Source organism: Lethenteron reissneri, chromosome 38 (assembly GCF_015708825.2).
Source record: "Lethenteron reissneri isolate LAM-NWPU_2019-01 chromosome 38, ASM1570882v1, whole genome shotgun sequence".
Lineage (NCBI taxonomy): Eukaryota > Metazoa > Chordata > Hyperoartia > Petromyzontiformes > Petromyzontidae > Lethenteron > Lethenteron reissneri.
In genome coordinates, this window is record NC_083816.1 from 4,557,964 (window position 1) to 4,584,324 (window position 26,361).

Below are 26,361 nucleotides of genomic sequence, written 5' to 3' on the forward strand. Positions count from 1 at the left end.
TGGGTGTGCGCGGGGGTCACGCCGTGCCGGAGGATGGAGAGCGACTTGGCGCCGATGTCCTGGCAGCCGTGCTGCATGCCGGCGATGAGGTACGGCACGAAGCGCTGCACCGAGCCCTTGTCCTGCACGGAGCCCGATACGCCCTGCGCCACCTTCATCTTGTCGTTCTCGCTATGAAACAAACGGCAGCCAGCGACGTCTCACTCCGGGTAGCCTGCGAGCTTCCCTGGCTCTTCACAACCCATCCCTGCCCTTCATGAGCCTTCTCTAGCCTTCATGAGAATTCTCAGGCGTCTCCGTAGGTAGCCAACCAATGAGGATGGTTGGCTAAATACAGTGGCGAAAGAAGTGCAACATGCATACACAAGCCTTCATGAGACTTCCTTAACCTTCACGAGGTTCTCCCAGCCCTTCATAAGCTTCCCCACAAGCCTTCCCCTGGCCGCGTTAAGAGTAATCGTGAGGTCTATCTGCCAATTGGCTGGTTAGTACAGGCTAGGACTAGCTTCTGACTGGCAGTGTGCTCTGGTCTGCTTCTCCCCGAGTTCCCGCACAGGGACGTGTTTCTCTCTCCACGACGTCCGCACTTTCCGCGCGGCGGTGGGGATGGCGGCAGTGGTGATGGCAGCGGTGATGGTAGTGGTGTTGGTGGTGGCGGCAGTGGCGGTGGCGGCACCTGAAGTAGCGGCTCTGGCTGCCCTGGTTCTTCTCCATGGCGTCCAGCGAGCCCATGCCGCGGTACTTTTTGAGCCGCACGCCGTCTGAGAAGAAGTACTCGCCCGGCGCCTCCGTGGTGGCGGCCAGCAGGGAGCCCATCATCACTGCACGCGCGCACAGTGGCACGGTCCGGTGATACAACCCGAGAATGATACAGTCCCCATCAGTGGTACAACCCATTGGTGGTGCGGCCCGTTAGTGGTACGGCCGGGCCCATCAGTGGTAAAACCTGTTGGTGGTACGGTCCACCTATGGTAGAGTACAATCATGGTACAACCTACCAGCAGTACAACCTGTCAGTGGTATAACCCACCAACGGTACAGTCATGAGAGTGCGTGCGTGCGCGCGTGCTTCCCGCACCGGTGGAGGCCCCGAGCGCCAGCGCCTTGGTGATGTGCCCCACCGTCTGGATGCCGCCATCAGCCATGACGGGCACACCGAAGCGGCGCGCGTACTCGGCCACGCGGTACACGGCGGTGCCCTGGGGGCGGCCAACTGCCATCACTGCACGCGCGAGCACACACGGGTACACGCACGCACGCGGGTACTGCACGTGGATACACGCACGCACACGGGTATACATATACACACATGGGGTCGAGCACATGCGCACGCACGCACGCGCATGGTGTGGGTGGTAAGGTACGATGTCAGGAAATAAACTATTAAACTACTTTTATTTTACCAAGCAAGGCCCACTGAGCTACGTAGCTTTTTTTCAGATGCGGCCTGGCCACAAATGATAGCTCAATGAAGTGGCTTATCATGTGGAAATGTATTGCAGCCAAATACTCTAAACGCACGTTGCTTCAAAATCTGGACAGAAAATATGGAGGACCCGGGGAAAAATCCACGTGACCACGGGGAGAGGAGACGTACAAACTTCAAATATAAAGGTTTGAAATCAAACCCACGACATCTCGCCACCGCGGCGCCCCACGTGTTACGGTGCGCGGATTCCACGTGGTGCATTTCATGTGATGCAGTGCGTGTGGTTCCACATGTGTGATGTGACGCAGTGCGTGTGGTGCCGCGCGTGTGATGTGACACAGTGCGTATGGTGCCGTGCGTGTGATGTGGCGCCGCTCGCTTGCGCGCGCGCGCACACTCACCCTCCTGCGTGATGCAGATGGAGCCGGCGCCCATGCCGACTCGGAGTGCGTCCACCCCCGCGTCGATCAGGTTCTTGGCCTGCGCCGCTGTCACCACTGTGAGGGTGGCACGCGATCGCTACTCACGCAACCGCTCGCTCCCCGCGCCAACGCTCGCCGCCACGACCACTGTTCACACCATTGATATTGCATTATTGGTACCGTCCTTCTCGTTTGTTCCGTCTCGTTTATTCAATTAGCCTGCACGTGATGTGAATATTTAAAGATCATCGGTCTCCTCCTGGCTTTACCTGTAAGCAATGAGCGAACCAGCTACTCTTTGCTATACCTCTCCAACTAGAATTCAACCGGGCACCATTACGAGCCCCACCTCCAACCCACGGGCCTAAAGCCGAGAGTACTGGCCCTATCTCAATCCTAACCAACTAGCCAATCAGCTACACGATTCAACCATAACCCTAACCCTTACAAAATATGCCTGAGATCCTGTCTGTCGCTAACTCCGCCTCTGTATGTCCGCCGCATGCCATTCAATGTTGGTTCTGATTCTCAGTGTGGGCGTTCACCGCACTGACACCCCCGCCCCTCCCCCCCAGCCCTCGTGATGTTACTCGCACCGTTTCCGCCGATGACCTGCAGCTCGGGGTACGTCTGCTTGATGTAGCGGATCATGTTGATCTGGAACACCGAGTTCCCTTGCGAGGAGTCCTGGGGGCCACGCAGGGTGGTGGAACACACAGGGCGGTGGTAGTAGACAGGGTTTCCATAGTTATTCACCGACTTGCTATCCGCGATTTTGGCTCTCCGCGAATCGCATCTAAAACTCTACACGGCTGCATGAAGGAAGAGAGAGAAATATCAAGTTACGAGAGAGAAAGTGATGAGAGAAAGTGATGAGATAAAGTGATGATGCGTAGTATCATTATAGTTTAAGGTAAGTTAATTTATAAATTATTATTGAATACTTTAATTTTCATTTTTATTTACTGTATGTTTATTATAACCAATTTTTGGGTTATGATAATTTTCACGTATTTTATAGCTTATTCAAGGTAATTCACGAATAACGAGGCAATACTGTCCATGGAGCGTCACTCACGGGACAGCACACAAAGGTACACATGCGTAAGACGGCACAAACACACGGAACCAGCCCGAACCAAATCCACACACAGGCCAACAATGCATCCATCACTCCCTATATGGCCAAACACACACACGGACACATCCACCTGGCATCAGCGGCGCGCATGCACACACACACACAAAATGACACGGACTCACACCGGCGGCACTGGGGACTTGAACGTTGGTGTGGCAGACGGACAAACTATAGCCGTGGCGAGCAGGACGAAAAAGCTGTGGCGGCTGGGTAAAGATGGCTGTAGAGGCAGGGCGAGACAGCCGAGGGGGCGGGCAGACAAGCCGCAGCCATGACAGGCGGGCTGAGTGAGCCATGGCGGACGAGCGGGCGTGGAGCGTACCAGGATGACGACGTCCACCCCGGCCTTGACGAGCAGCTCCAGGCGGTGCTGGTCGTCCGGGCGAGTGCCGACGGCGGCGCCGCACAGCAGCTGCTTGTGCGCATCCTTGGAGGCGAGCGGGAAGTCGCGGTTCTTCTTGAGGTCGGTGCGCGCCATGATGGCCACCAGCTCGCCGGCCTCGTTCACGATCGGCAGCTTCCCTGCAGTGGCGCGGACGGACGGATGGATGGACACGTGTTATCATCATCATCATCGCCGTCGTCATCGTTCTCATCGTCACCATTTGTTATCGATACCGCATCTCCCAAGCGGCATGCCACGTGCGTTGTGCTGCGATGGCCATGCTGCGCCGCTCTGCTCGCTCACCCCGGCTCGCGTGCGAAGCTTGGCGGTTTGTGACTTCATCGCTCACCCGTATATCGACTCGCTCTCACCTACTCGCTCACACTCTCGTTGACTCGCTGGTTCATTCACTCACTCACCCACTCATGAGCCCACTCCCACTCACTCACTTACCAACCCCCTCGTTTACTCACTCACTCCCCAACCCACTCACTCACCTACCCCCTCGTTTACTGACTCACTCACTTAACCACTCAGTCTTAAACCGTATCTTGTAAATGGGCGATGCATTTCCGTGCAAGACGGTGGTTATCTTGTCTGTTGCTGCCCAGCGCACTGGGGTGCTATGGGGTGTACACGTCGGCGTTATGTGAACCCGCACTGCGATCGTGGAGTGGGGGCGGGGAACACACACGTGTCGGAGCAAGTGGTGTTCGTGAGCATCTATGAAGGCCGGCACGGCACACGAGGGGCTGGGTGGCCAACACCACGCCTTTGTCTCCGTAGTGGCAATGTTTACACACCGCACTAGGTACTCATTTGAGGTTGAGTTGACTTAAGGAAGGCCCCGGATTGGTTCAAATAATCGTCACTGGTGTTGGCCGTGAGCGGGAATTGAAGTCGGGTCGCCGGGTTCGTAGCGCAGCGCGTTAACCGGAGTGGGGGGAACACTCAGACACACGTGCACCCCCCACTCTGCGCTACCATCGCGGAGTGGGGTGGGGCACACACGTGGTGCGATGGTGGAGTGGGACGCACAGACACACAGGTGCTGCGATGGTGGAGCGGGACACACAGACACATGCTGCGATGGTGGAGCGGGACACACAGACACGTGCTGCGATGGTGGAGTGGGACGCACAGACACATGCTGTGATGGTGGAGTGGGACACACAGACACATGTTGCGATGGTGGAGCGGGACACACAGACACATGCTGTGATGGTGGAGCGAGACACACACACACACACACATGTTGTGATGGTGGAGCGGGACACACACAGACACATGCTGCGATGGTGGAGCGGGACACACACACACATTCTGTGATCGTGGAGTGGGACGCACAGACACGTGCTGCGATGGTGGAGCGGGACACACAGATATGTGCTGCGATGGTGGAGCGGGACACACAAGACACATGCTGTGATGGTGGAGCGGGACACACACACACACATTCTGTGATGGTGGAGCAGGACACACAGACACATGCTGCGATGGTGGAGCGGGACACACACACACACATTCTGTGATGGTGGAGCGGGACACACAGACACATGCTGCGATGGTGGAGAGGGACACACAGACACATGCTGTGATGGTGGAGCGGGACACACACACACATTCTGTGATGGTGGAGCGGGACACACAGACACATGCTGCGATGGTGGAGCGGGACACACACACATGTTGTGATGGTGGAGCGGAACACACACACACACATTCTGTGATGGTGGAGCGGGACACACAGACACATGCTGCGATGGTGGAGCGGGACATACACACATTCTGTGATGGTGGAGCGGGACACACAGACACGTGCTGTGATGGTGGAGCGGGACACACACACACACATTCTGTGATGGTGGAGCGGGACACACAGACACATGCTGCGATGGTGGAGCGGGACGCACAGACAAATGCTGCGATGGTGGAGCGGGACACACAGACACGTGCTGTGATGGTGGAGCGGGACGCACAGACAAATGCTGCGATGGTGGAGCGGGACACACAGACACGTGCTGTGATGGTGGAGCGGGACGCACAGACAAATGCTGTGATGGTGGAGCGGGACACACAGACAAATGCTGTGATGGTGGAGCGGGACACACAGACACAAGCTGCGATGGTCGAGCGGGACACACAAACACATTCTGCGATGATGGAGTGGGACACACAGACACATGTTGTGATCGTGAAGCGGGACACACAGACACATTCTGCGATGGTCGAGCGGGACACACACACACGTGCTGCAATGGTGGAGCGGGACGCACAGACAAATGCTGCGATGGTGGAGCGGGACACACAGACACATTCTGCGATGGTGGAGTGGGACACACACACACATGTTGTGATCGTGGAGCGGTACACACACACATGCTGTGATGGTGGAGCGGGACACACAGACACGTGCTGCGATGGTGGAACGGGACACACACACATGTGCTGCGATTGCGAAGCGGGACACACACGCACAGACATGCTGCGATGGTGGAGCGGGACACACACACATGGTGCCATAATGGAGCGGGACACACAGACACATGCTGCGATTGCGAAGCGGGACACACACACACACATGCCTTTCTTGCTCCTCTGAAGGATGTCATTGGCCTCCTTGAGGGTCACGCCAAATGGGGCCACCACAAGGTCCTCCCTCCGCGTCATCACCTGCCCCACCGCCATCAACATCACCGCCACCATCACCGTCACCGCCATCAACATCATCGTCACCATCAAGAGCGAAACAATCATCATCATCATCATCATCATTCGGACCATGGACAGAAAAACAACACCAACACTAGCTCCATCCTCATCACCGCCATCGACAACGATACAAACACAATCACCATCATTACCACCATCAGCAGAGATACAAACACCATCACTGTCACCGACACTGGATGTGAAATCTGGAGGTGCCAGGGCAAACTACTGAAAGTTCAGCGCAGGAGGATTAAATAAGCCATGTGCTGTACTGCCATCTCCAGGCCACCTGGCAAACCAGTGGTTTTGGGGGCTTCACAAATCTGTGTGACACACCAACTCTTGTCTCCAAAGCGCTGGACAATGTGCGTCGCCATGCTTGACTAACTCAACCACCACCAAAGACAAAGATCCCCCGCATAGCCTTAACAGACTGTTGCGGAAGGTGCTGTTAGCGAGCACCTATGAAGGCCGGTATAGAGCATGAAATGGGGCTATGGCCAGCACCTCGCCCGGCCGCCTTTGTCTCCTTAGTGGCTATGTCTACACACTGCACCAGGGGAGGCCCAGGACCGGATCAGATCGTCACTGGTGGTGGCCGTGAGCGGTGGCACTAACCACTACACTACTGCTCACCACTAACACCACAATTACTATCACCACCACCACCACCACAACTCTTACCACTAACACCACAGCGATCATCACCACCACCATTCTTACCACTGTAATAAAGGACTCGACCCTGGTTCTGTCTCCGTGTCCTTTATTTGGGTTCGCGTTCTCCTTCCCTCACGGCACTCCTCCTGAGACTCTCTGCCTGGCAGCTCCACAGCTGCCTTCGCTCCCGTAGCCTTCCGCGCTCCTGCAGCTCCGCTGCAGGCTCTTGGTGCAGCCCTCTGGCTGCTCTCACAGCAGCTCCACCGCTGCTCCCTGTTCCTCCGTGCTCGGTCACCGCTGGCCGGCGGTGCCGAGTCTTACCGTGTGTGGCGATCTCGCCACTCCCCAACCTCAGCCCTCCGTGGCCTCTGTGGCTATCTCGCCATCTCCAACCTCAGCCCTGCGTGGCCTCTGTGGCTATCTCGCCATCTCCAACCTCAGCTCTATCCCCAACTCTCTTCCACCCCGCTGGCTGGCGCCGTCATGAGCCCCTCAGCCACCAGGCTGAGGCACGGCGACCACCCAACGTGTTCACCACCCTTCACTCCCCCGACTGACCCAGATGGCTTCCTGCCTCCCCGCTATAACTTCTCCCCCACGTGACCCTGACTCCTCCCTCTCGGATCGTCATATCCGCCCCGCCCATTTACGCCCGCATTACACCACTAACACCACAGCGATCATCACCACCGCCACCACTCTTACCACTAACACCACAGCGATCATCACCACCACCACAACTCTTACCACTAACACCACAGCGATCATCACCACCAACACCACTCTTACCACTAACACCACAGCGATCATGACCAACACCAAAGCGATCACTATCGCCATCACCACCACCACAACTGTCACGAATTAACCATAATCACCATCACCCTCCAGTAACAATACCACGAACACCACAACGATCACTGTGCCCACCACCGCCACGGTGGCAGCACAGTGGCGGCTTGCGGTGGTGGTGGTGGTGGTGGCGCAGCGACAAGCGACCTGGTGGAGCGGGATGCCGTGGTCCTTCTCGGTGAGGAAGTCGATGTCGCGCGAGGTGATGACGCCGGCGAGGCGGCCGCCCATGCGCCCCGTCTCGGTGATGGGGATCCCTGAGAAGCCGTGGCGCGCCTTGGCCTCCAGCACGTCGCCCACCGTGTGTGCCGGGCTCAGCACCACGGGGTCCGTGATAAAGCCCTGCTCGTACTTCTGCCGGCGAGCGGCCGTGGTGAGCGGTAAGCGGTGGGTGACGAAGGAGAGCGGGCGGTGAGCAAAGAGCGATGGGTCGTGGGCGGTGGTTGGTGGGTGGGCGGGCGGGCAGGTGGGTGGGCGAGGGATGAGTACATGAGTGGTGAGTCACAAGTGGTGAGCGGTCAGTAGTTGAGCAGTGGGCAGCGAGCGGAGAGAGAGAGGTGAGCGGTGGGGATGAGAGCAAAGGTTAGAGGGAGATGCGGTGCAAAAAAAAAAATCAAGGACCGCTCTCATCCTGATCATCTGTGGCGAAGAGGCAGTGCAGAGGGGACAGCACTGACAACAGCGAGTACACGAGGCAGGCTCTACAACTGCATCAGAACATCATCAACAACAGGTCGATGGGCACATCTTCATTAATAGAAGATTAAGGACGCAAGCCACAGTGGTGCAACTGTGGCCATGGTTAAGTATGGACAATGTAAGTAAAACCAGAGACACAGAGATATGTAGAGATTCACAGAGATACATTAAAGACAAACTGCAGTAGTGCGGTTTGTCTTTAATGACAAACTATGCAGCGCATAATAAACCCACACAGAAGTCTATGCTCCTTCAACGGAAGAAGAACAGCAAAACGACTCTCTCTCTCTCTGCTAAAGCCCTCTCATCGTGGCCAGCAGACCACGACCAATGGCGCTTTGCTCCGGAACAAATTGCCGCCGCCAAACGCAAGGAAAAGCACAAACGAGGCAAAACATTATACTAATTTGCCCTTCAATTATGTGACCTCAAGATCATGACGGTTCGTAGAATCGTGGCGGAGGAAAATCATTATCACTCAATGGATATCCGCTTCTGTCGGCCGTTACCAACCGCGGAAGTTGGGGGAGAGGGGTTTGCACTGCCCTGCAAGATTTCTCAATAAATTATTAAACTCGTGACTTGGTGCCGATAGCATAATCGGGGTGAAACTGGGAGAGATATTTCCTAAGAGAGAGGATGGGTTTGTTTGATTTTTAAGAAGAGAGGGTGGCGATGTTGCGCGTCGTACCTTGACCTGGTGCACTTCGTGAGCCTGGGACTCGGGGGTGCAGTTGTGATGGATAAAGCCGATGCCGCCCATCAGCTGCTCAAACAAAGACAAACACCACCACCCCCCCACAATACCCACGTAGCCTTAAGACATTGTTGTGGTAAGTGTTGTTCGTGAGCACCGATAAAGGCCGGCACAGAGCACGAGAGGGTGGTGTGGCCAGCCCCACGCCGGCTCCTCTCTGTCTCCCACAGCTTATGTTGACACCACATCGCACCGCACAAGGAGCTCTAATTCTTGAGGCCGAGTTTACCCAGGGGGGGGAGGCCCAGGACAGGTTCAGAGAACATTTGCCTCTCATACTGCGTGATGAAAGTGAGACCCATTCAAGTGACCCCGGGTAACTATCGGTGAGCCCGGGTAACTATCGGTGACCCCAGGTAACTATCAGTGACCCCGGGTAACTATCGCTGACCCCGGGTAACTCTGGGTGAGAAAATTTGCGCCGCTCTCACCGCCATGGCGATGGCCATGTCGGACTCGGTGACGGTGTCCATGGGCGAGGAGACGAGCGGCGTCTTGAGCGTGATCTTCTTGGTGAGTGCCGACGTCAGGTCCTCGGTGGAAAAAGGGGGGGGGGGGGATGGAAGGGATCACCGTTAACCGGCGCGTCATCGAATCACCGAGACTGAGGGCGCATCGTGGCCGGCACCAGTGAGAGTACGGCCGTATCTCGCCATTGCTTCCCGGTCGGTGCAACCACGGGGTGGCACCAAGACGTGGGAACTGCGCAGCTGGCGAAGACAGAGGAGGGTATTGCCACACTGGCCTCTCCTCCTGCCAACGACGCGTGTGCTTCCACGGCGATGGTGAAGAAGTTGCTTTAAAGCCGTGCGACACAAAATGGATGACGGCCAAGCATCCCAAAGGAACGACCCTCCTGATGAAAGTCTTCGGACTATAGCGTGGCAATCGTGGCTAAATAAACAAATTATTCTGATTACCATTGTCGTTTTATTACAGTTGGCGCATGCTACGGTGGCTGCATCTGCCGCCTGGTGGAGGAACCGGCGTGTCGCCACCGGCTCACCGGGGAAGTCACCGCCCCCCGGCTTAGGGAGGGGGCGCACCACCACCGCCGCCGCACAGGAGGCTGAACGGCGCTTTGAGAGCCGCCTCATGACCCCGCAAATCTTCGTGAATGAGCTTTGGGGCGGATATTTGCGGGAGGGTTTTACCGAAGCCACGTAAGGTGTCATCGCCGACAAAGCCGTTGATGCTGCCAAACCTTGCCGTCACTTCCTTCTGCCAGATCCTGAAAGTTGTTGCAGTCAACACTTAACCTCCCTGTACTATTCGTACTGCTCTCAGTATAAACACGTACAGGCAGCGGATTATCATGATCCACTGAGTTGTCACCTTGTTCAACAAAATAAACTTGAAACGTGGATGTGATCGGGGCTTCATTTCAGCCGGGTCTGTCTGGGTCGGCAACCCAAAAATCATGCGAACCCAGCACACCACATCCAGTATAGCTCTCACTCCGGACATGCCTTACTGGTAGCGAGCCACTTACTCTGGTCTGCAAGCGGATATGCACAAATATCCAGCGAGGAATTAAGCCCCCACGGAGAGTTACGCAATGGTGGCGGGTCCTGCAGGAGAGGGGAAGATGTCCCATGCACGCAAATACATGTCCACAAAGCCTGCTGTTTAATAACGCACCGCAGGTCTGCAGAGCGTGCGAACAATGTTTGCTCGGTTTGCATGTCCAGAGTCAGTGGTAAAGAGTCTACATTTCGACGGCAGGGCCCAGAGTTTAGCGAATAAGACAATCCTTTCGTGACGTAATCGTAACGAAAGGACATCGCGCTCGAGGGTCAATGAATAAGTGAGATCGGTTCGTGTGCCGGAGGGAGCGATGGCGCCGATGTTGAGGGGGTAGGGAGGTATTTAACCAGCAGCGGACAGATCACGACTGAAGATGAAGATGACGACGAGTGAACCGCAGGGTGGACGCACTGCGTAAGGGACGCCATCAACTCGGGGGGGGGGGGGGGGGTCTATTTTTATCGCGCGTCTTTGCCAGCGTGCCCGAGACGCGGGGACCGGGTGCGCGTCCCAACAGGGCGCACCAGTTGCCTGCCCCCCCCCCCACCGCCGCCCCACCGCCGCCCCACCTCCGCGTTACCCACAGCAGCCCCGGCGCCAATTAACGCCAATTATCCACGGCTTCACCACCGCGGCTCCGCCACCGGGGGAGGGGCGATTACTTCCGGAGCTGGAACGCCGCGTGCGACGAGCCGGCGACTCGAATCCCCGAGCAGCCGGAGATCGCCGTCTGTGAGCACCACCGCTTTAGTCGACGCGCTCGTCGTTGGAACGTGCATGTCACACGGTCGTCGCGAAGGTGGCCGTGTGTGTCGGAGTTGGGGGGGGAGGGGTGGGTGGGGTGGGGGGTGCGATCCCGGGATTTTTTTTCTTCCGATTTTTCCAAAGCGCCGCATGTCCGGACAGGCGCGCTACGGCGGCGGTGCCTTCTCTCGCCGTGCGATCCCCCTGCCTCCCCCTCCCCGCACACCTCCCTTCACCTCCTTCCTCCGCCGTGTGCACTTTCAGAGAGATCCCAATTAAAGAGAACAAGCGGCAATTAAATAATTAAAGAGGACGGCTGCGTCCGTCGCTGGGCTGCGCGTCCCCACCGTCGCAACTGGGGCCGACGCTGCTCACACTCCCGGACTGCTCAACTGCTTGCCCCCCCCCCCCCTCGTGCCCGCGTAGAAATTAAACCACTACAGTGCCTAGGACTCTCCAAGGAGGGCCTCACCGAGTCTCGGGATCCTGCTGCGCCGGGAACCGTTGGCCACGAATATGACGAATGAGCGTTTGGCTTCGTATGAAAACCGGAGAACTATGGAGAAAACCCAGCACCCGCGTTGCTGCGTACGAGAGAGCGGGGGGGGGGGGGGGGGGGTTGCACTCGGCACTGCCATCGCCTGCACAGCCTTCGAATTCGAAGCGCCACGCCTACAACACCTGGCAAGCATTGCGTTGGGATGTCTGGCCCGGAGTGTTTTTGCTTCACGTGGGACAAAACTGGAGTAGACGGAGAAAACCTGCACATACAAGGACAAAACACTCAGAGATCTGCATACACAGGTTCAGGAATCGGCTTTCTGCAGTGCCTACTCGTGACAACCTCGCAGCCCAGTGGGTGTTGTGGATGCCAGCAAGTCATTCAGCAATCCGTCAACCCTTACAACATCGTAGGCGTGCGCTGCCACACTCCGCGGCAGATGCGGACACCCCAGAAAAGAGACCATGGGATGTGTGTCCACCACCCCACTACTCCTGACACAATCACCCTGCTGCTCATCAACCACCTCGATATGTAGCATCACAGCCGCTGCTCTACAGCAACATCCAGAAGTAGAAGAACCGCCGCACTCGGAACACGGGCCCAGCGCGCCTCTCACGATCGGCGGTCGTGAGAATAGCGGGCAGGCAACGGCGTCTCACCAGCCAGGGATTTAAACGCTTAACAGCGAATGAATGCACGGCCGATTCCGTGCGGATCACTCGCACGCCAAGCCTAACCCGACCCTGATCTCGCCTCCCTAATCCTAATGGATTCCCACCCCCGATCCTCGAAAACGCACGCCGCCCCCACCCCCCTCCCTCTCCTCTGCGGGGTCACCCGTGCTCAACCGCGGTGTTAACAACCGCCGATGTCCGTCCCAAGTTCCGTTTGAGAGGCCGATGCTACGGAGAGTGAGTGGCCGGGATTAACGACTGCACCCCCCCGCTAACGAGGTTACGGGTGAGAGCCCCCCCCCACCGACTCCCCTCCCCTCTCTCTCGCCCCCCCCCCACCCACATCTCTTCCATCTTCACCACCTAAACCCTCAACACCCACCCGGCACAATCCAGGATGAAACCACAAGAGCAACGTCACCGACTTATTTTGGTTTTAAGCTTCCCCGGCGGCAACTCAGAGGCTCCCAGCCGCCTGCCCACAGCATTGCTGCCCTCGTAATAGAAGCATTACCCCCGACCGCCACCCTGCAGTGACAGGTAGAGATACAATGTCATATCATCTTCATAATCAGCCATGGTCTACTGGATGCATGCTTCCGCCGTCGCGATCCGTCACGGTCCAACACTGCTAACGTCCATCTCACTCGTGGCTCCAACTTTGCGCGGTGGTCGCCTGTCCAAGCGCACTCCAGGCTCGGCCCTGCTGAGCTTCCGTGATCCCAACGGAATCGGGTGCGCTCAGGGTGATTTAAAATTAAGGGACAATGTGCCGCGCGTGTGTGTGCGTGCACAATGGTAGTGCAGTGGCTGGCACGCTGCACTACGAAATGTGGTGATACCGGGGGATCTTTGTCTCCGTCATACGTGAACAATGTATGTGTGTTGAACGTCTTTCGTACCGTACGTAACCAACCGTGCTCATCGGAGGCACGGCGGAAGGACAACAATGTTTTGGGGAGCGGTGTCGCAGTGGTGAGTGGACTGCGCTACCCAACCCGGCGACGCAAGTTCGATTCCCGTCCGCAGGTGACATCCGTGGCGTGTGACGTGTGAAGCCGGCGGTGAGGGCGGGCACCACTCACCACCTCCTCCACGGTGAAGTCGATGAATCCGGGCAGGATGAGGAAGTCACTGAAATCGGGAGAGAGAGGCGGAGAGGGGAGGGAGGCGGTTAGGTGTGACACGCGCACCGCATCGGCATCTTCCACCCCCAAGGGCGGCATGGACAAACACACATGGGTTGCTCGGGAAAATTAATTATGGAAGCACGCGGAAAAGTTTTATTCTGATAATGGCCACATAAAGCTCCAGTGTTCCCACGTGTGTGTGTGTGCATTCACAGCATTGCTGGCTAATGTATTACACAGGAGGGTGCGTGGCCAGACTAATGGGTAACCAGGTGATGAGGATTTTCATTGATAAGGTGATCCGATGACCAAGTGACCTTGAGATTCATTGATCAGGTGATCCCATAACAAGGTCACCAAGGTGACCAAGTGACAGGAAGATTAAGCGATCAGGTGAACAGGTGTACGTTTGAAAGCGTTAATGCATTAGGTCTGTCCGCCTGCAGCGGGGGTCACGGTAACTCTCGTAGAGGTGATCTATTGTAAAACCAGGTGCTGATATGAACAAGTGACCGTGTGTACCTGGCCTCGTTTGTAATGTCCGTAAGCGCTTTAAGATTCTGCTGCATTTAAGCGCCGAATGCAAATCCTTATCCGCGCCACGCGTCCCATTTGTTCTGACGGGTACCTCGAGAAAACCCACCAGCACGCTTACCAAGGGACAACACTCAAAAGTTGGGTGTTCACAAACCCTTTTGCTGCACTGCGGCATCCTGGACAACCCGCAGGCTCGCAAGGTTTTGAGAGTTTCACAATTGCATGATCCACCATTGCTCGCGTCACAAAGCGTCGGCTCGCTCGCACGCACGCAGGCAGTGCAACCGCCCGTGGGTCACCCGAGGGGGCCAGGCGTAGGGGTACCAAGAGGGAGGAAATTGGACAGCGCCCATGCTGACCACGCGACACCACTGATGAGACTCATAAACTTGCAAAGAGACCCCATAGACTCACGTAGAGACCCAGAGACTTACATAGATGTGATCAGTGATCACTGATTCGATTCAGGCATTGATTCTTTTTGGTCTCGTCAACGCCTGTATTATTTCTCGTTTGTCGAGTTAAATTTTTTTTACAATCCCACTCCGACGCGGATCATCGGCTCTCGACGCTATCCTCGATGAAAACGTTCACGTATCATCATGGGTCATCAATCCTTCGAAATCGATTTTATTCTTTTATCGCAAAAAAGAAAACAAGTATCGTTCCTAAGATTGGCTAATCGGTGCAAGCCTTGTCGACCGCGAGGCCGAACGTTGAGTCGACACCAAACTCGCCGGTGAACCTCGGCGTTGGCCTGCGGTGCTCAAGAGTGGCCGCAGGACATTCACGCCGATCTGCTTACGCTGCTCGCGATAAATTTATCTGCTTTTTACGGAGTAAATCCGGATAATCCGGTGCCTCCCTCTCTCTCCCGCACTAGGCCCTGCTACCCCACCACCATCACCGCCCTCCGACACAGCTGTTCGCCCTTTCGCTGCCGCGTTGCCAAGGGGCGATGGTTATGCCGTCACCAGTCAATTACGAACGAAGACCCTCAAAGCCCGCCGTCGCAATCCGTGGAGTTTGTAACATCTCCCTCTCCGTGAAGGTCCGGAGAAGAGAAACGACAGCGCCATTATCACGCTGGCTCGCGAAAATCCATCTCGTGTGCCGACGCCAAGATGAGTTGGTCGCTTGTCGTCACGATTACAGCGGAAATGCGTCGCGCGGGGGAGATACAGCGAGAGCTGGATGCGAGTGCACTGCGCACAAGCGTGGGGTTGCTGCCACAGCGGTGTCACGGTCGGCGCACTGCACTTGCAATCCAGAGGTCGCCGCTTCGATTCGGTCTTCCCGGCACGGCAAGTGGAGAGTGCGTGCCCGGCTTCTCAGAGGCATGAACCTCTCCGTGTTTCTTTGCAGCCGTGGGTTTTCTCCACGTTATCCGTTTGGCTTCCACGAAAAGCCAAATCACTCGGCGACTTCACCGGTCGCTTAGAGGACCAGCAGAGCCGCGGCGCAGCCTGTAAATTACGGTAATAAGGGCCGCTGACGGTCCCTGGAGAGGAAAGGGGGACACTCGGGGACACGGAGAGCAAAGTCCACTCCTGCCCCGACGACTGGCAGCCCCGGGAAGTGGGGGCCGACCCATGGGAGCGGCACTAATTGGTTGTTTGGTTCAAAGGTCGGTGCACCTCAAGCGGGAATCTACAGTGGAGTTAATTTGTCGAATATACAGTGGCGAGAATCGGCGTAATCTACGGTGCGGAGGATTTAGAGGATGCACGGCGGTGTGAGGCTGTGGGGTCTATCGTGGCAAGCATCCACACGGCAAATCCCTGATCGAGAGTAGCATGATTCTATAACCCAGAGCGGTGTAGATCTGTAGAATCGAGACCAGCGTGGATTTATATCTAGAGGGGTGTGGATCTGTAAATTATAGAGTGGTGTGAATATTTTCCTGATGATGCCCTCTCGGTGAGACGCATGGAGGTGAAACCAGTGGTGGCCAAGCATCCACTTGCAGCCCAGGCAGTCTGCCCCCCCTACATTTCAAAAGCATCAACAGGACCCTTGGACACCTGGGAGATAAAAAAAAATTTTAATCCCTCAGCGCTAAGTATAGATAACTCTCGATTATTATCCATGAAAGGATTATCCGGGTAGTGTATTAACCATGCTTTTGATTTATAGAAAGTTGCGTATTCCTTGCAGATGTATGCCTTTTCATGCTGATTGTACTGTTGGCTCTGCTCCCCACTGGTGGACTCAGTCTCCTTCTACTCGTGCTCTGCCACCACAGTCACGCGTTTATCCCGTATGAGGTTCGTGGTGACGACCATGATGATGGCGATGATGTTGATGATGGAGACGACGATGATGATGGCGATGATGATGGCGATGATGATGATGATGATGGCGATGATGATGGCGATGATGATGATGGTGATGATGGCGGCGATGATGATGATGATGATGGCGATGATGATGGCGATGATGATGATGGTGATGATGGCGGCGATGATGATGATGATGATGGCGATGATGATGGCGATGATGGGGCCGCATCACTCAGTGACCCATTACTCCAAAGTAAAACCGACGATGCATTCTACATCTTCACTATCTTTTGATTTAAAGCTTTCATGACTGCAGGGATTCATATTCTTGGTTCTTTCGGTAAAGTCACGTAGAAGGGAAACAATAAAAAAAACCCGTGCTTCGAGACATTCAGGCTGGCCTTAACACGATCCATCCTTGGTTAAACCAGACTAGGTTGTGTGAAGAGCTCACAGATCCTTGAAATATCTGAACAAAGTCCCATCAGCGAGCTCCTCTGGCGGGCAAGCCTGCGTTGGCTGGGGCATGTAGCTCGCATGGCCAGCCACCGCATGCCCAAACAGCTTCAGTTTGGCCAGAAAGAGGGGCCTAAACGGGCGTGTCACGGGCTAGAGAAGAGATGGAGTGATGCGCGGTACAGGAGGATGTGGAGCTGATTGGACTTGCTGATGACTGGTACCAGCGGTGTCAAGATCAGTCTTTTTTGGGGGGAGGTTAGTAGTGCAGGACGCTACTGGGCATTGCAAAGATGATGCCTTGAATAAAGGTGTCAGTTTTGTACCAGTTTAAAAGGGTAAAAACCTACTACTATATTTTGCCACTGGTAAAAGAGATCTCATAGTGTAAATACTTACCCCGAGTTCTCAATACTCTGATATTGCACTGTGTTTGAGTTGTACGCCTTCTGGTGTCATCTGGTCCAACACCAATGGGGACTAGGCTCTAAAGAATGCCGTCTCGGGTGTGGACCAATCAACTTCAAGGACAGTGCATATTATTATCATTATCAGAGTTGCTTCTTTTTGTTTGCTTTTTTGACTACTTGTGTTGTGGACATTACAAAAATGATGCCTTGAATAAAGGTGTCAGTTTTGTACCAGTTTAAAAGGGTAAAAACCTACTACTACAACGATGGAGGGTGTAGGAGTGACGCTCACAACAATGATCGGAGTGCCGGGTGGCTATATCGCAGCAAGCTGGCAGTGGGGAACACAGGTGGTGCATCTGCCAGTCATATCATTTAGTCAACTCATGGCACCTTGCTCTGTCCGATGACCTCCTGCCACCAGTAAGCTTTTGCCACTTCACGTGATAGCCTCCAAGTGCACCTAGCCTGGCACAAGCGAAGTGGCGACATCACTGCCACTTAGTGTCGTGCGTTGAGTTACTTGTAGGTGAGTCCGTCGGTGCCAGCGAAGAGCTGCGTGGCCGTGAGTCCGTCCTCTGGGACGTACCCGGCCCCACCGCTGATGAGGTAATCCGCCATGCTGGGAGAACACAAAGACACCCCCCCCACACGTAGCCTTTAACCGACCAATGGTGAAGACAATTGCCGTTAGCGAGCGCCTGTTTAGGCGTGGGGGGTGGCATGCGATGCGACCAGCTACACAGCCCAATAAAACAAAAATACACCAGACACGGACTAAGAATTGCCATATAATAATGAGATAACGTTGTTTTTAGTGATTTCCTGTTTTGTCACATCGATTATTGTCTTAAAAGGTTCGAGAATCTAAAATATTTGCATGTCCCCTCTTGAGACTTCCCCTATGGCGCTACAAAAATGACAGTTGGACCCAGGAATGCATCACTAAGCGTATTCTGACAATGATCCTCTCGCTGACCTCACTACCATGGAGTCCACCCACAATGCAATGTGCCAGCAATATTGTTTAAATTTTACTTGCAATACAAATCAGTATATTTAATAATGATACGTTCTGATTATTGAAGGGTTATCCTGTTACTCAATAGCCCCTAATAGGTAACTATTCATACACCAAGAAAACCCCACAAATAATAATTAGGCCCCATGGTGTAACCAAGCGCAGTGTCGAACTCTCATTATCCACTTGGTTTCTCTGTCCTCCGCATGTGCTATGAAGAAGGGCCAGTGTTAGCGACGGATGTGTTGCATTTTTGGACATACACGCGTGTGTTTTACGAGCCAGGGACGATAAAAACCAGAGACTGGTAGGGAAGCAGGAAGCACGCCCCCCCTCCCGTCTGTATGCATTATGCTCTGGGCCACCGCCACTGCCTGCCACTCCTCGTGCCCCCACTGCCCATGTTGTACACAGCGTACCAGGTACACAGCGCACCAGGTACACAGCGCACCAGGTACACAGCGCACCAGGTACACAGCGCACCAGGTACACAGCGCACCAGGTACACAGCGCACCAGGTACACAGCGCACCAGGTACACAGCGCACCAGGTACACAGCGTACCAGGTACACAGCGCACCAGGTACACAGCGTACCAGGTACACAGCGTACCAGGTACACAGCGTGCTTCAGGTACAATTACTCATTTAAGGCGCAGTTAGACGGGTTCAGATATCACTCGCCGCTGATGTTAGCCGCGGCTGGGAATCTAAACTATAAAACTAAACTGTCGTTTATTTTACCAGGTAAGGCCCAATGAGCTGTATAGCTTATTTTCCGAAGCGACCTGGCCACAAATGATAGCTCAATGGAGTGGCTTATCACGTGTAAATGTATAGTAGCCAAGTATTCGAAATGCGTGTTGATTCTAAATGTGTAGGGAAAAAAACCGGAGGACCCGGAGAAAACGCCATGGCGACCACAGGGAGAACATGCAAACTCCAAAAATACAGGTGTCAGAGTCGGGATCGAACCTACTACCTCCTGCATACCAGGTGAGGTAGTTAACATCTCGCCACCGTGGCGAACCGAACTCAGGTCGCTGGGTTCTGCACCGGGGCTGAGATTATGACACGCCACACATGTGAGCCATGGACAGGAACTGAACTTGAGATGCCGGGTCCATAGCGCAGCGTGCTGGCCACTGCACTACCGCTGCAGATACAAACTCACAGAGACAAAGATCTCCCGTATAGCCTTTAACAAAGTGCTGTTAGCGAGCACCTATGGAGGGCAGCACGGCGCACGAGGGAGTGGCCAGCACCACGCCCGGCCGCCTTCGTCTCCCCGGTGGTACTCATCGGAGGCTGAGTCAACCTAGGAGAGGCCCAGGAACCGGTTTAGATAATCGTCGCTGGTGTTGGCCGTGAGCAGAAATCGAACTCGGACAAGCGGGTTGGTGGCGCAGCGCACGAACTGCGACAGTACCGCTCCCTACGTACTCAGACACAGGCACAGGCACGCTCAGGTCTCTCAGGCAAGAGGCACAGTGCCTCAGTGGAATCGCACCTTGGCATTGGTTTGCGGTCCGTAGGTCCACAATAAAAAAAACAATAAAGACACGGATTTCTTGCAAGCGAGCATTTGGCGTGCAGGGCTGTGGACAGGTACAAGCGCACGTGTGTACGTGTGTACGTGTCACATAACCCACGTACCGTGCGTGAACAAGTCCAATGTACACAGGGTGTGTGCGTGTCAAGGTCTATAGCACGTGTACACAGGTGCTCATATGTACAAGCTAAATTACCCCTGTAATATCGTTTAGCATACTGCTGGGGCAAGTGCTGTTAGCGAGCATCTATTTAGGCCGATACCACGACGAGTTTGTGGCCAGCGCCACGCCCGGCCGCCTTTGTCTCCCCAGTGGCGATGTTTACTACACACCGCACCAGGTAACTCATTTGAGGCCGAGTCGACCTAGGTGAGGCCCAGAAACCGGTTCAGATAATTCGTCACCGGCGTTGGTCGCGAATCGAAGTCGGGTCGCCGGGTTCGTAGCACACCGGAGTATGTGCACACACATCCACACGAGCAGGACGTGCCGATAGGTGCCACAGGTGTGTGTGGAGAGCAGCGCTGCACGTGTGTACAGGTGCAGTTGATCAACACTGCACGTGTGTACAGGTGCAGAGTTGATCAACACTGCACGTGTGTACAGGTGCAGAGTTGATCAACACTGCACGTGTGTACAGGTGCAGTGTTGATCAACACTGCACGTGTGTACAGGTGCAGAGTTGATCAACACTGCACGTGTGTACAGGTGCAGAGTTGATCAACACTGCACGTGTGTACAGGTGCAGAGTTGATCAACACTGCACGTGTGTACAGGTGCAGTGTTGATCAACACTGCACGTGTGTACAGGTGCAGAGTTGATCAACACTGCACGTGTGTACAGGTGCAGAGTTGATCAACACTGCACGTGTGTACAGGTGCAGTGTTGATCAACACTGCACGTGTGTACAAGTGCAGAGTTGATCAACACTGCACGTGTGTACAGGTAAGGGAGTGGAGACTGTTTTCCTTACGCACGGGAGGGTTACGCCCCCGCGGGCACACATGTCCCTGTGTGTACAGGTACGTTGTTGGACAGGTAAGGGGGGAGGGTGTTACAGATGCTCCTCCCACTGCACGCGCGTGTGTGTGAAGGTGAACACGTGTGTGTGGAGTGAATACGAACAGGTGCGTAGTGGGGTGAACACGTGTGTAGAGGGTGAACACGTGTGTGTGTGTGTGCACGTGTGTGTGTATGTGGGGAGCGATAGTGTAGCGGTTAGCGTCCTGCGACACGAGTTCGATTCCCGCTCACGGCCAACACCAGTGACGATTATCTGAACCGGTCCTGGGCCTCCCCTAGGTCGACTCAGCCTCAAATGAGTACCTGGTGCGGTGTGTAAACATCGCCACTAGGGAGACAAAAGCGGTCGGGCGTGGTGCTGGCCACCCACCCCCTCGTGTGTCGTTCCGGCCTTCATAGGTGCTCGCTAACAGCACTTGCCCCTACAGTCTGTTAAGGCTATACGGGGGATCTTTGTCTTTGTGTGTGTGTATGTGGAGAGGTGCAGATCCCTCACTGGCGGCGCGAGTCGAGGCTGCGAACCGGTCCAGTTCGACTGCGGGTGAAGGCTCCTCTCTGTTTGTTTTCTCTTCAGTTCAACGAGGAACTCGCTCGGTTCGCCCGTGCCGTGTCCTGATGAGATCCCGTTCGGGCTGCGTCTGTCTCTTCTGTGGCGGGTTTCTCTTGCTCCCCGCTGCAACGCAACTCGTCTTCCCCGTCGGGTTTTCGTGCCGTAACGGGGAATGTCCCCAGCAGCTCCACGATTCTCTCCAATGGATCTCAAATTCTCTCAAACTCCCTCCTCGGGTTCGGTTCTGCTCACGCGGCCACGTTTGTTTTCCTTCCACCGCCCCGGGGTCGGGGGTCGTCCCGTGACGCGGCCGTACGGATACCGCGTGGAGTCAAACAGCGCCCCCCCCCCTCTCCTGGCCACCCCCGCGATTCAACGGCGGTCACGTCACAATTAAAAAACGCGAACACCTGGACCCCCCCACCTCTCCCCCTCTCCACATCTCCCCCTCTCCCCCATTCCCCCCCCACCTCTCCCCCATTCCCCCCCCACCTCTCCCCCATTCCCCCCCCACCTCTCCCCCATTCCCCCCCACCTCTCCCCCATTCCCCCCCCCTCTCCCCCATTCCCCCCCCACCTCTCCCCCATTCCCCCCCCACCTCTCCCCCATTCCCCTCCCCCACCTCTCCCCCATTCCCCCCACCTCTCCCCTTCCCCCCACCTCTCCCCCATTCCCCCCCCCACCTCTCCCCCATTCCCCCCCCCCTCTCCCCCATTCCCCCCCCCACCTCTCCCCCATTCCCCCACCTCTCCCCCATTCCCCCCCCCCACCTCTCCCCCATTCCCCCCCCCCCACCTCTCCCCCATCCCCCCCCCCACCTCTCCCCCATTCCCCCACCTCTCCCCCATTCCCCCCACCTCTCCCCCATTCCCCCACCTCTCCCCCATTCCCCCCCCCCCCACCTCTCCCCCATTCCCCCCCCCACCTCTCCCCCATTCCCCCTCTCCCCCATTCCCCCCACCTCTCCCCCATTCCCCCCCCACCTCTCCCCCATTCCCCCCCCCCTCTCCCCCATTCCCCCCCACCTCTCCCCCATTCCCCTCCCCCACCTCTCCCCCATTCCCCCCCACCTCTCCCCCATTCCCCCCCCTACCTCCCCCCACCTCTCTCCCCCCCACCTCTCCCCCATCCCCCACCTCTCCCCCACCTCTCCCCCATCTCCCCCACCTCTCCCCCATCTCCCCCACCTCTCCCCCACCTCTCCCCCACCTCTCCCCCACCTCTCCCCCCACCCTCCCCCACCTCTCCCCTCCCCCATCTCCCCCACCTCCCCCCCACATCTCCCCCCACCTCTCTCCCCCCACCTCCCGCCCACTCCCCCCCATTTGACAATGGCTATTGATGTAACGATGTGATTTTAATTGCACGAATTAATAATAATAATAAAATTACATTTGCAACGGCACGTTTCATCCGCAGATCCCAGTGCGCGTCCGTGTATGGAACGCAGTGAAGGCCGGTTTCAAGGGGTGAGTTTTCAGGACGGACTTAAATATATCGAACGACTCTGGTTGTCTTGTCAGCAAAAGACAAAGCGTTGTTCCAAAGATTTGGAGCTGAACTTGGCAAAAAGCCCGATCACCCCAGGAAATTAGCATTGACATCTGCATCTCTTCAGCCGAAAACCAGTTTGTTGTGCATGATCAGGTGTCTGTAGCCTCAGGCTCTTTAAGGACTGATTCATCACGTTATTTATGTTTATCGCATGGCATTGCGGCTCTTGATATATTGAGATTTTTTTAAACCAAACTTAAAACAGTGGCCTTGTTATTTTGTGGTTAACGACTCCTGTGCATGACGGTCACACATCCAAGCACTCTCCAGTCTCCACCCCGCTCAGTAGCTTCTGAGATCTGACGATAATTGTCTCCTATACAGAGTGGCCCAAACGTCAGGACAAACCGGGTTATTTATTTTATTTTAACACTTGCTTTAAAACGTTGTAATTGCTTATTCTTTAAGTTAATGTGTGTTCTGTTTTTATTATTATCAATGTTCATGTTTCCCCTTTCAGATTACATTTAACATGTTTAACAACACTGACTAAAGACGAACGAGTTAAATTAGTTTTTATGTAGGATAAAGATGCCAGCTGTACTCTTTAAAAAACGTCCTAAATTCATTTCAAAAGAGAATCAATGCGTACATGAATTTTAATGGCAGCCAATTTGAACGTGTGTTAAAATAAGAAAACCCTACGTGATTTATATACTCTTTGGTTCTTTCGGTAAAAGTCACGCAGGTAGAAAAATAATAGATCACGACGTTTCGATCGCAACACAAGCAATCGTCATCAGTTCTAGATTTGAAGCTTTCCTGACTGCAAGGATTCATACTCTTAGGTTTTATTTCTATAAATTGTATTATTTATTATTATTATTAATTATTTTTAATTACGTGACTTTACCGAAAAAACCTAAGAGTAATCGTCATCAGGTGGGACAACCACAGCAAAAAAAAATTAGATAACATAACCCTGTGTCCTGACTTTTGGGCCATCCTGTAGATTCATCTACCCTGCTTGCAAGGTTCAGGAATCTAAAACACGTGGAACGCCCCTTCGATCCGACTGAAGCGATGATTGCAGTACCTGCAAAACACCGCGTTTGAATCCAACACAGCAGGAACATCACCCACCCACCAAATGCAAACAAAACCGAACAGGACCCTCCTGAAAGGACGTCTTGAGACTCGCCAAAGGCTTCCCGCACACGTGAGCAACGAGGCTTTCTTCACACCTGATTAAGCTGGATGTAATCTCCAGCGAAGCGTTGGACAAAATTGTAAAAAAAAATATTTGGAACCATTTCCACTTGTCAGATTTGCCCACGTGACAACTTGCTTTGATGGATTCGGGTCGTGGCAGGCTGTATTTAAACGTTCATAATCTACTGGACACTACACGATCTACCCCACTGGATACCAGTTATGAATCACGGTGTTGGAGGCCCAAGAATGAGTCACGAAAACACGCCATGCGCCCAGCAACAAACAGCACTACTTGTACTTGACGTGTAACAGGCAAGGCGTTGTAACACGTTTGTTGAATGGAGCGAGGTTCAATAATTACACTGGTCAACAAAAAAAAACATTTTTTTCTGGCCTGGACTTTTGCAGCTGTTTTTTTTTACTAATTTCAGGGTGCTGATTCCAAATCTGATCTCAGATTTGCTCTATCACATAATTTTTATGCTATCGGCATACCCCATTTTCATTGATTTTACCCGAAATTAACTCTGTCACTTATGATTCCAAGTTGTTGCGAGTCAGTGACTGCTTTAGTGTTAAAATATGGTGCTGTATTTTTTAGGATAGTGTGTTTATAATATAATTTTATGTAGATATCCACATTCATTTAATATTTTTCTTCTGCAGTTTTTATTGAAAATGCAATATTTGATATCTCAAAAAGCTGATGTGATAGACAAAAACTGATGCCAGATTTGAAATCAGCACCCCAAAGTTACCTGAAAACCGTTGTAATACCTTATGCCAGAAAAAGTGTGTTGACCAGTGTTATACGAACCTCAAAAAATAGACAACGCGGACGGGAGGGAACTCCCAAGTCGAGTAAATGCGAGACAAGCAGCAGAAAGAGAAGAGCTGTGATTGCGATGGAAGACGCCATCCGGGCTGCGTTTCGTCTGTGTCGGTCCCGCGTGTTCGGTCTCGTTCGTAGCGTCGGTCACTGCATCGCGCGCTTTAAGATGCGCTTCTGTGGCCGTCTGGAACGCTCTTCCGATATTTGGAAGCCACCGGAGCAATGCACTTTTCAATCTAAATTGAACACTCATTTCTTTAGAACTGCGTTTTGTGTTTAGTTTGTTGTTCTCCGCCCGCACCTCCGATTACAGCGGTTGGCTAGGTACGGCGCGAAAGAAGTTCAACATACTGTACATACAAGCGCGTTAAGATGTTCCCGATGCTGCTGCGGAATTTAAGCGCTGTATTTAACTCAAATCCTTATCCTCGCTGTGTGTCTCCCTTGTTCTCTCCCGTCAATCCCGTGTGTTCCATTAGCCCAAGTGTAACAGACACGATTATCTGCTGCCATGGTCGATCCACTGCTCGACGAAGACCTCCACACGCCGTGTTTGTTATTTAATTGCAACTTGTAACGTGCTGCCGCAGCCGCGCAGCGTTCGCTCGCTCGCAAACAGAGAGGAACCACAGACGAGCGGGGAAAGGCAGCCAACAATTGGCCAAGCTCTGCGGTCCTCTATATATTAAGGTGTTAGTGACCAATTCACGAGCGTTTACATGCGGGAGAGAACTGGAGCACCCGGAGAAAAACCACGTGTGAGGGCGAAACGCTCGATCCCAGCGGCGGCCAACTGGCGTCTCCCGAGCAACATGCGGCTCTTTAACCCATCACATGCGGCTCTATCGAAGGGGCATAACGTAGAATGCACTATCACAGTAGCAAAAATTAATGAATGTCTCCCGTGCTGTGCCGACAACTGTCAATACACACACACACTTACATACAAATAGTTGGTTCTTTGCAGAACTCACGGGTACTTTTTGCCTCTTGGTCCGTTACAGGTCGGCCACCCCTGTGACTATTCCACACAGACAAGAACAGGCCGAGTCCTCAGTTGTGCTGCATCGTAATCTCCTGGCGAGCCAGGGTATGGCGTAGGACATTACCCTGGTCAAAGAAAGGATTTTACCCCACGTAGGCTTCTTATCCCACCGCACCCTCTCATTACCCTTTCAAATGACATGTCGTGTATGTGTCTTCTGAGGGTAACCTTGCATCTTTTGACTATGAGGGTGCCCTAAATTTATGTAACCGCCCATGGATAATTTGCTTGGAATAACAACAGATGGCATTAGATCTTCTTGGTTCTTTCGGTAAAGTCACGTACAAGGGAAATAATAAAATAATA

The 26,361-nt window shown here is 54.2% G+C and overlaps 1 protein-coding gene across 7 annotated transcripts in view; it reads right to left on the reverse strand.

Annotated features, from left to right (window-relative positions):
- The window catches only part of LOC133351571 (inosine-5'-monophosphate dehydrogenase 1-like), a 37,246-nt gene that overhangs the window by 9,362 nt on the left and 1,523 nt on the right, over positions 1-26,361 (reverse strand). For 2 of the 7 annotated variants that reach the window (XM_061566873.1, XM_061566877.1), the window contains exons 2-14: positions 19,567-19,659; positions 17,846-17,944; positions 13,593-13,641; positions 9,489-9,590; positions 8,992-9,066; positions 7,749-7,955; positions 5,963-6,050; positions 3,315-3,514; positions 2,448-2,538; positions 1,831-1,926; positions 1,079-1,222; positions 677-821; positions 28-171 (exon numbers count right to left, since the gene is read on the reverse strand). In XM_061566873.1, the coding sequence (XP_061422857.1) occupies positions 28-171; positions 677-821; positions 1,079-1,222; positions 1,831-1,926; positions 2,448-2,538; positions 3,315-3,514; positions 5,963-6,050; positions 7,749-7,955; positions 8,992-9,066; positions 9,489-9,590; positions 13,593-13,641; positions 17,846-17,944; positions 19,567-19,659 (1,533 nt within the window). Of the gene's footprint in view, positions 1-27; positions 172-676; positions 822-1,078; positions 1,223-1,830; positions 1,927-2,447; positions 2,539-3,314; positions 3,515-5,962; positions 6,051-7,748; positions 7,956-8,991; positions 9,067-9,488; positions 9,591-13,592; positions 13,642-17,845; positions 17,945-19,566; positions 19,660-21,414; positions 21,775-26,361 lie in introns of those variants that run through there. The other 5 variants (XM_061566876.1, XM_061566875.1, XM_061566878.1 and 2 more) reach the window with 4 other exon arrangements.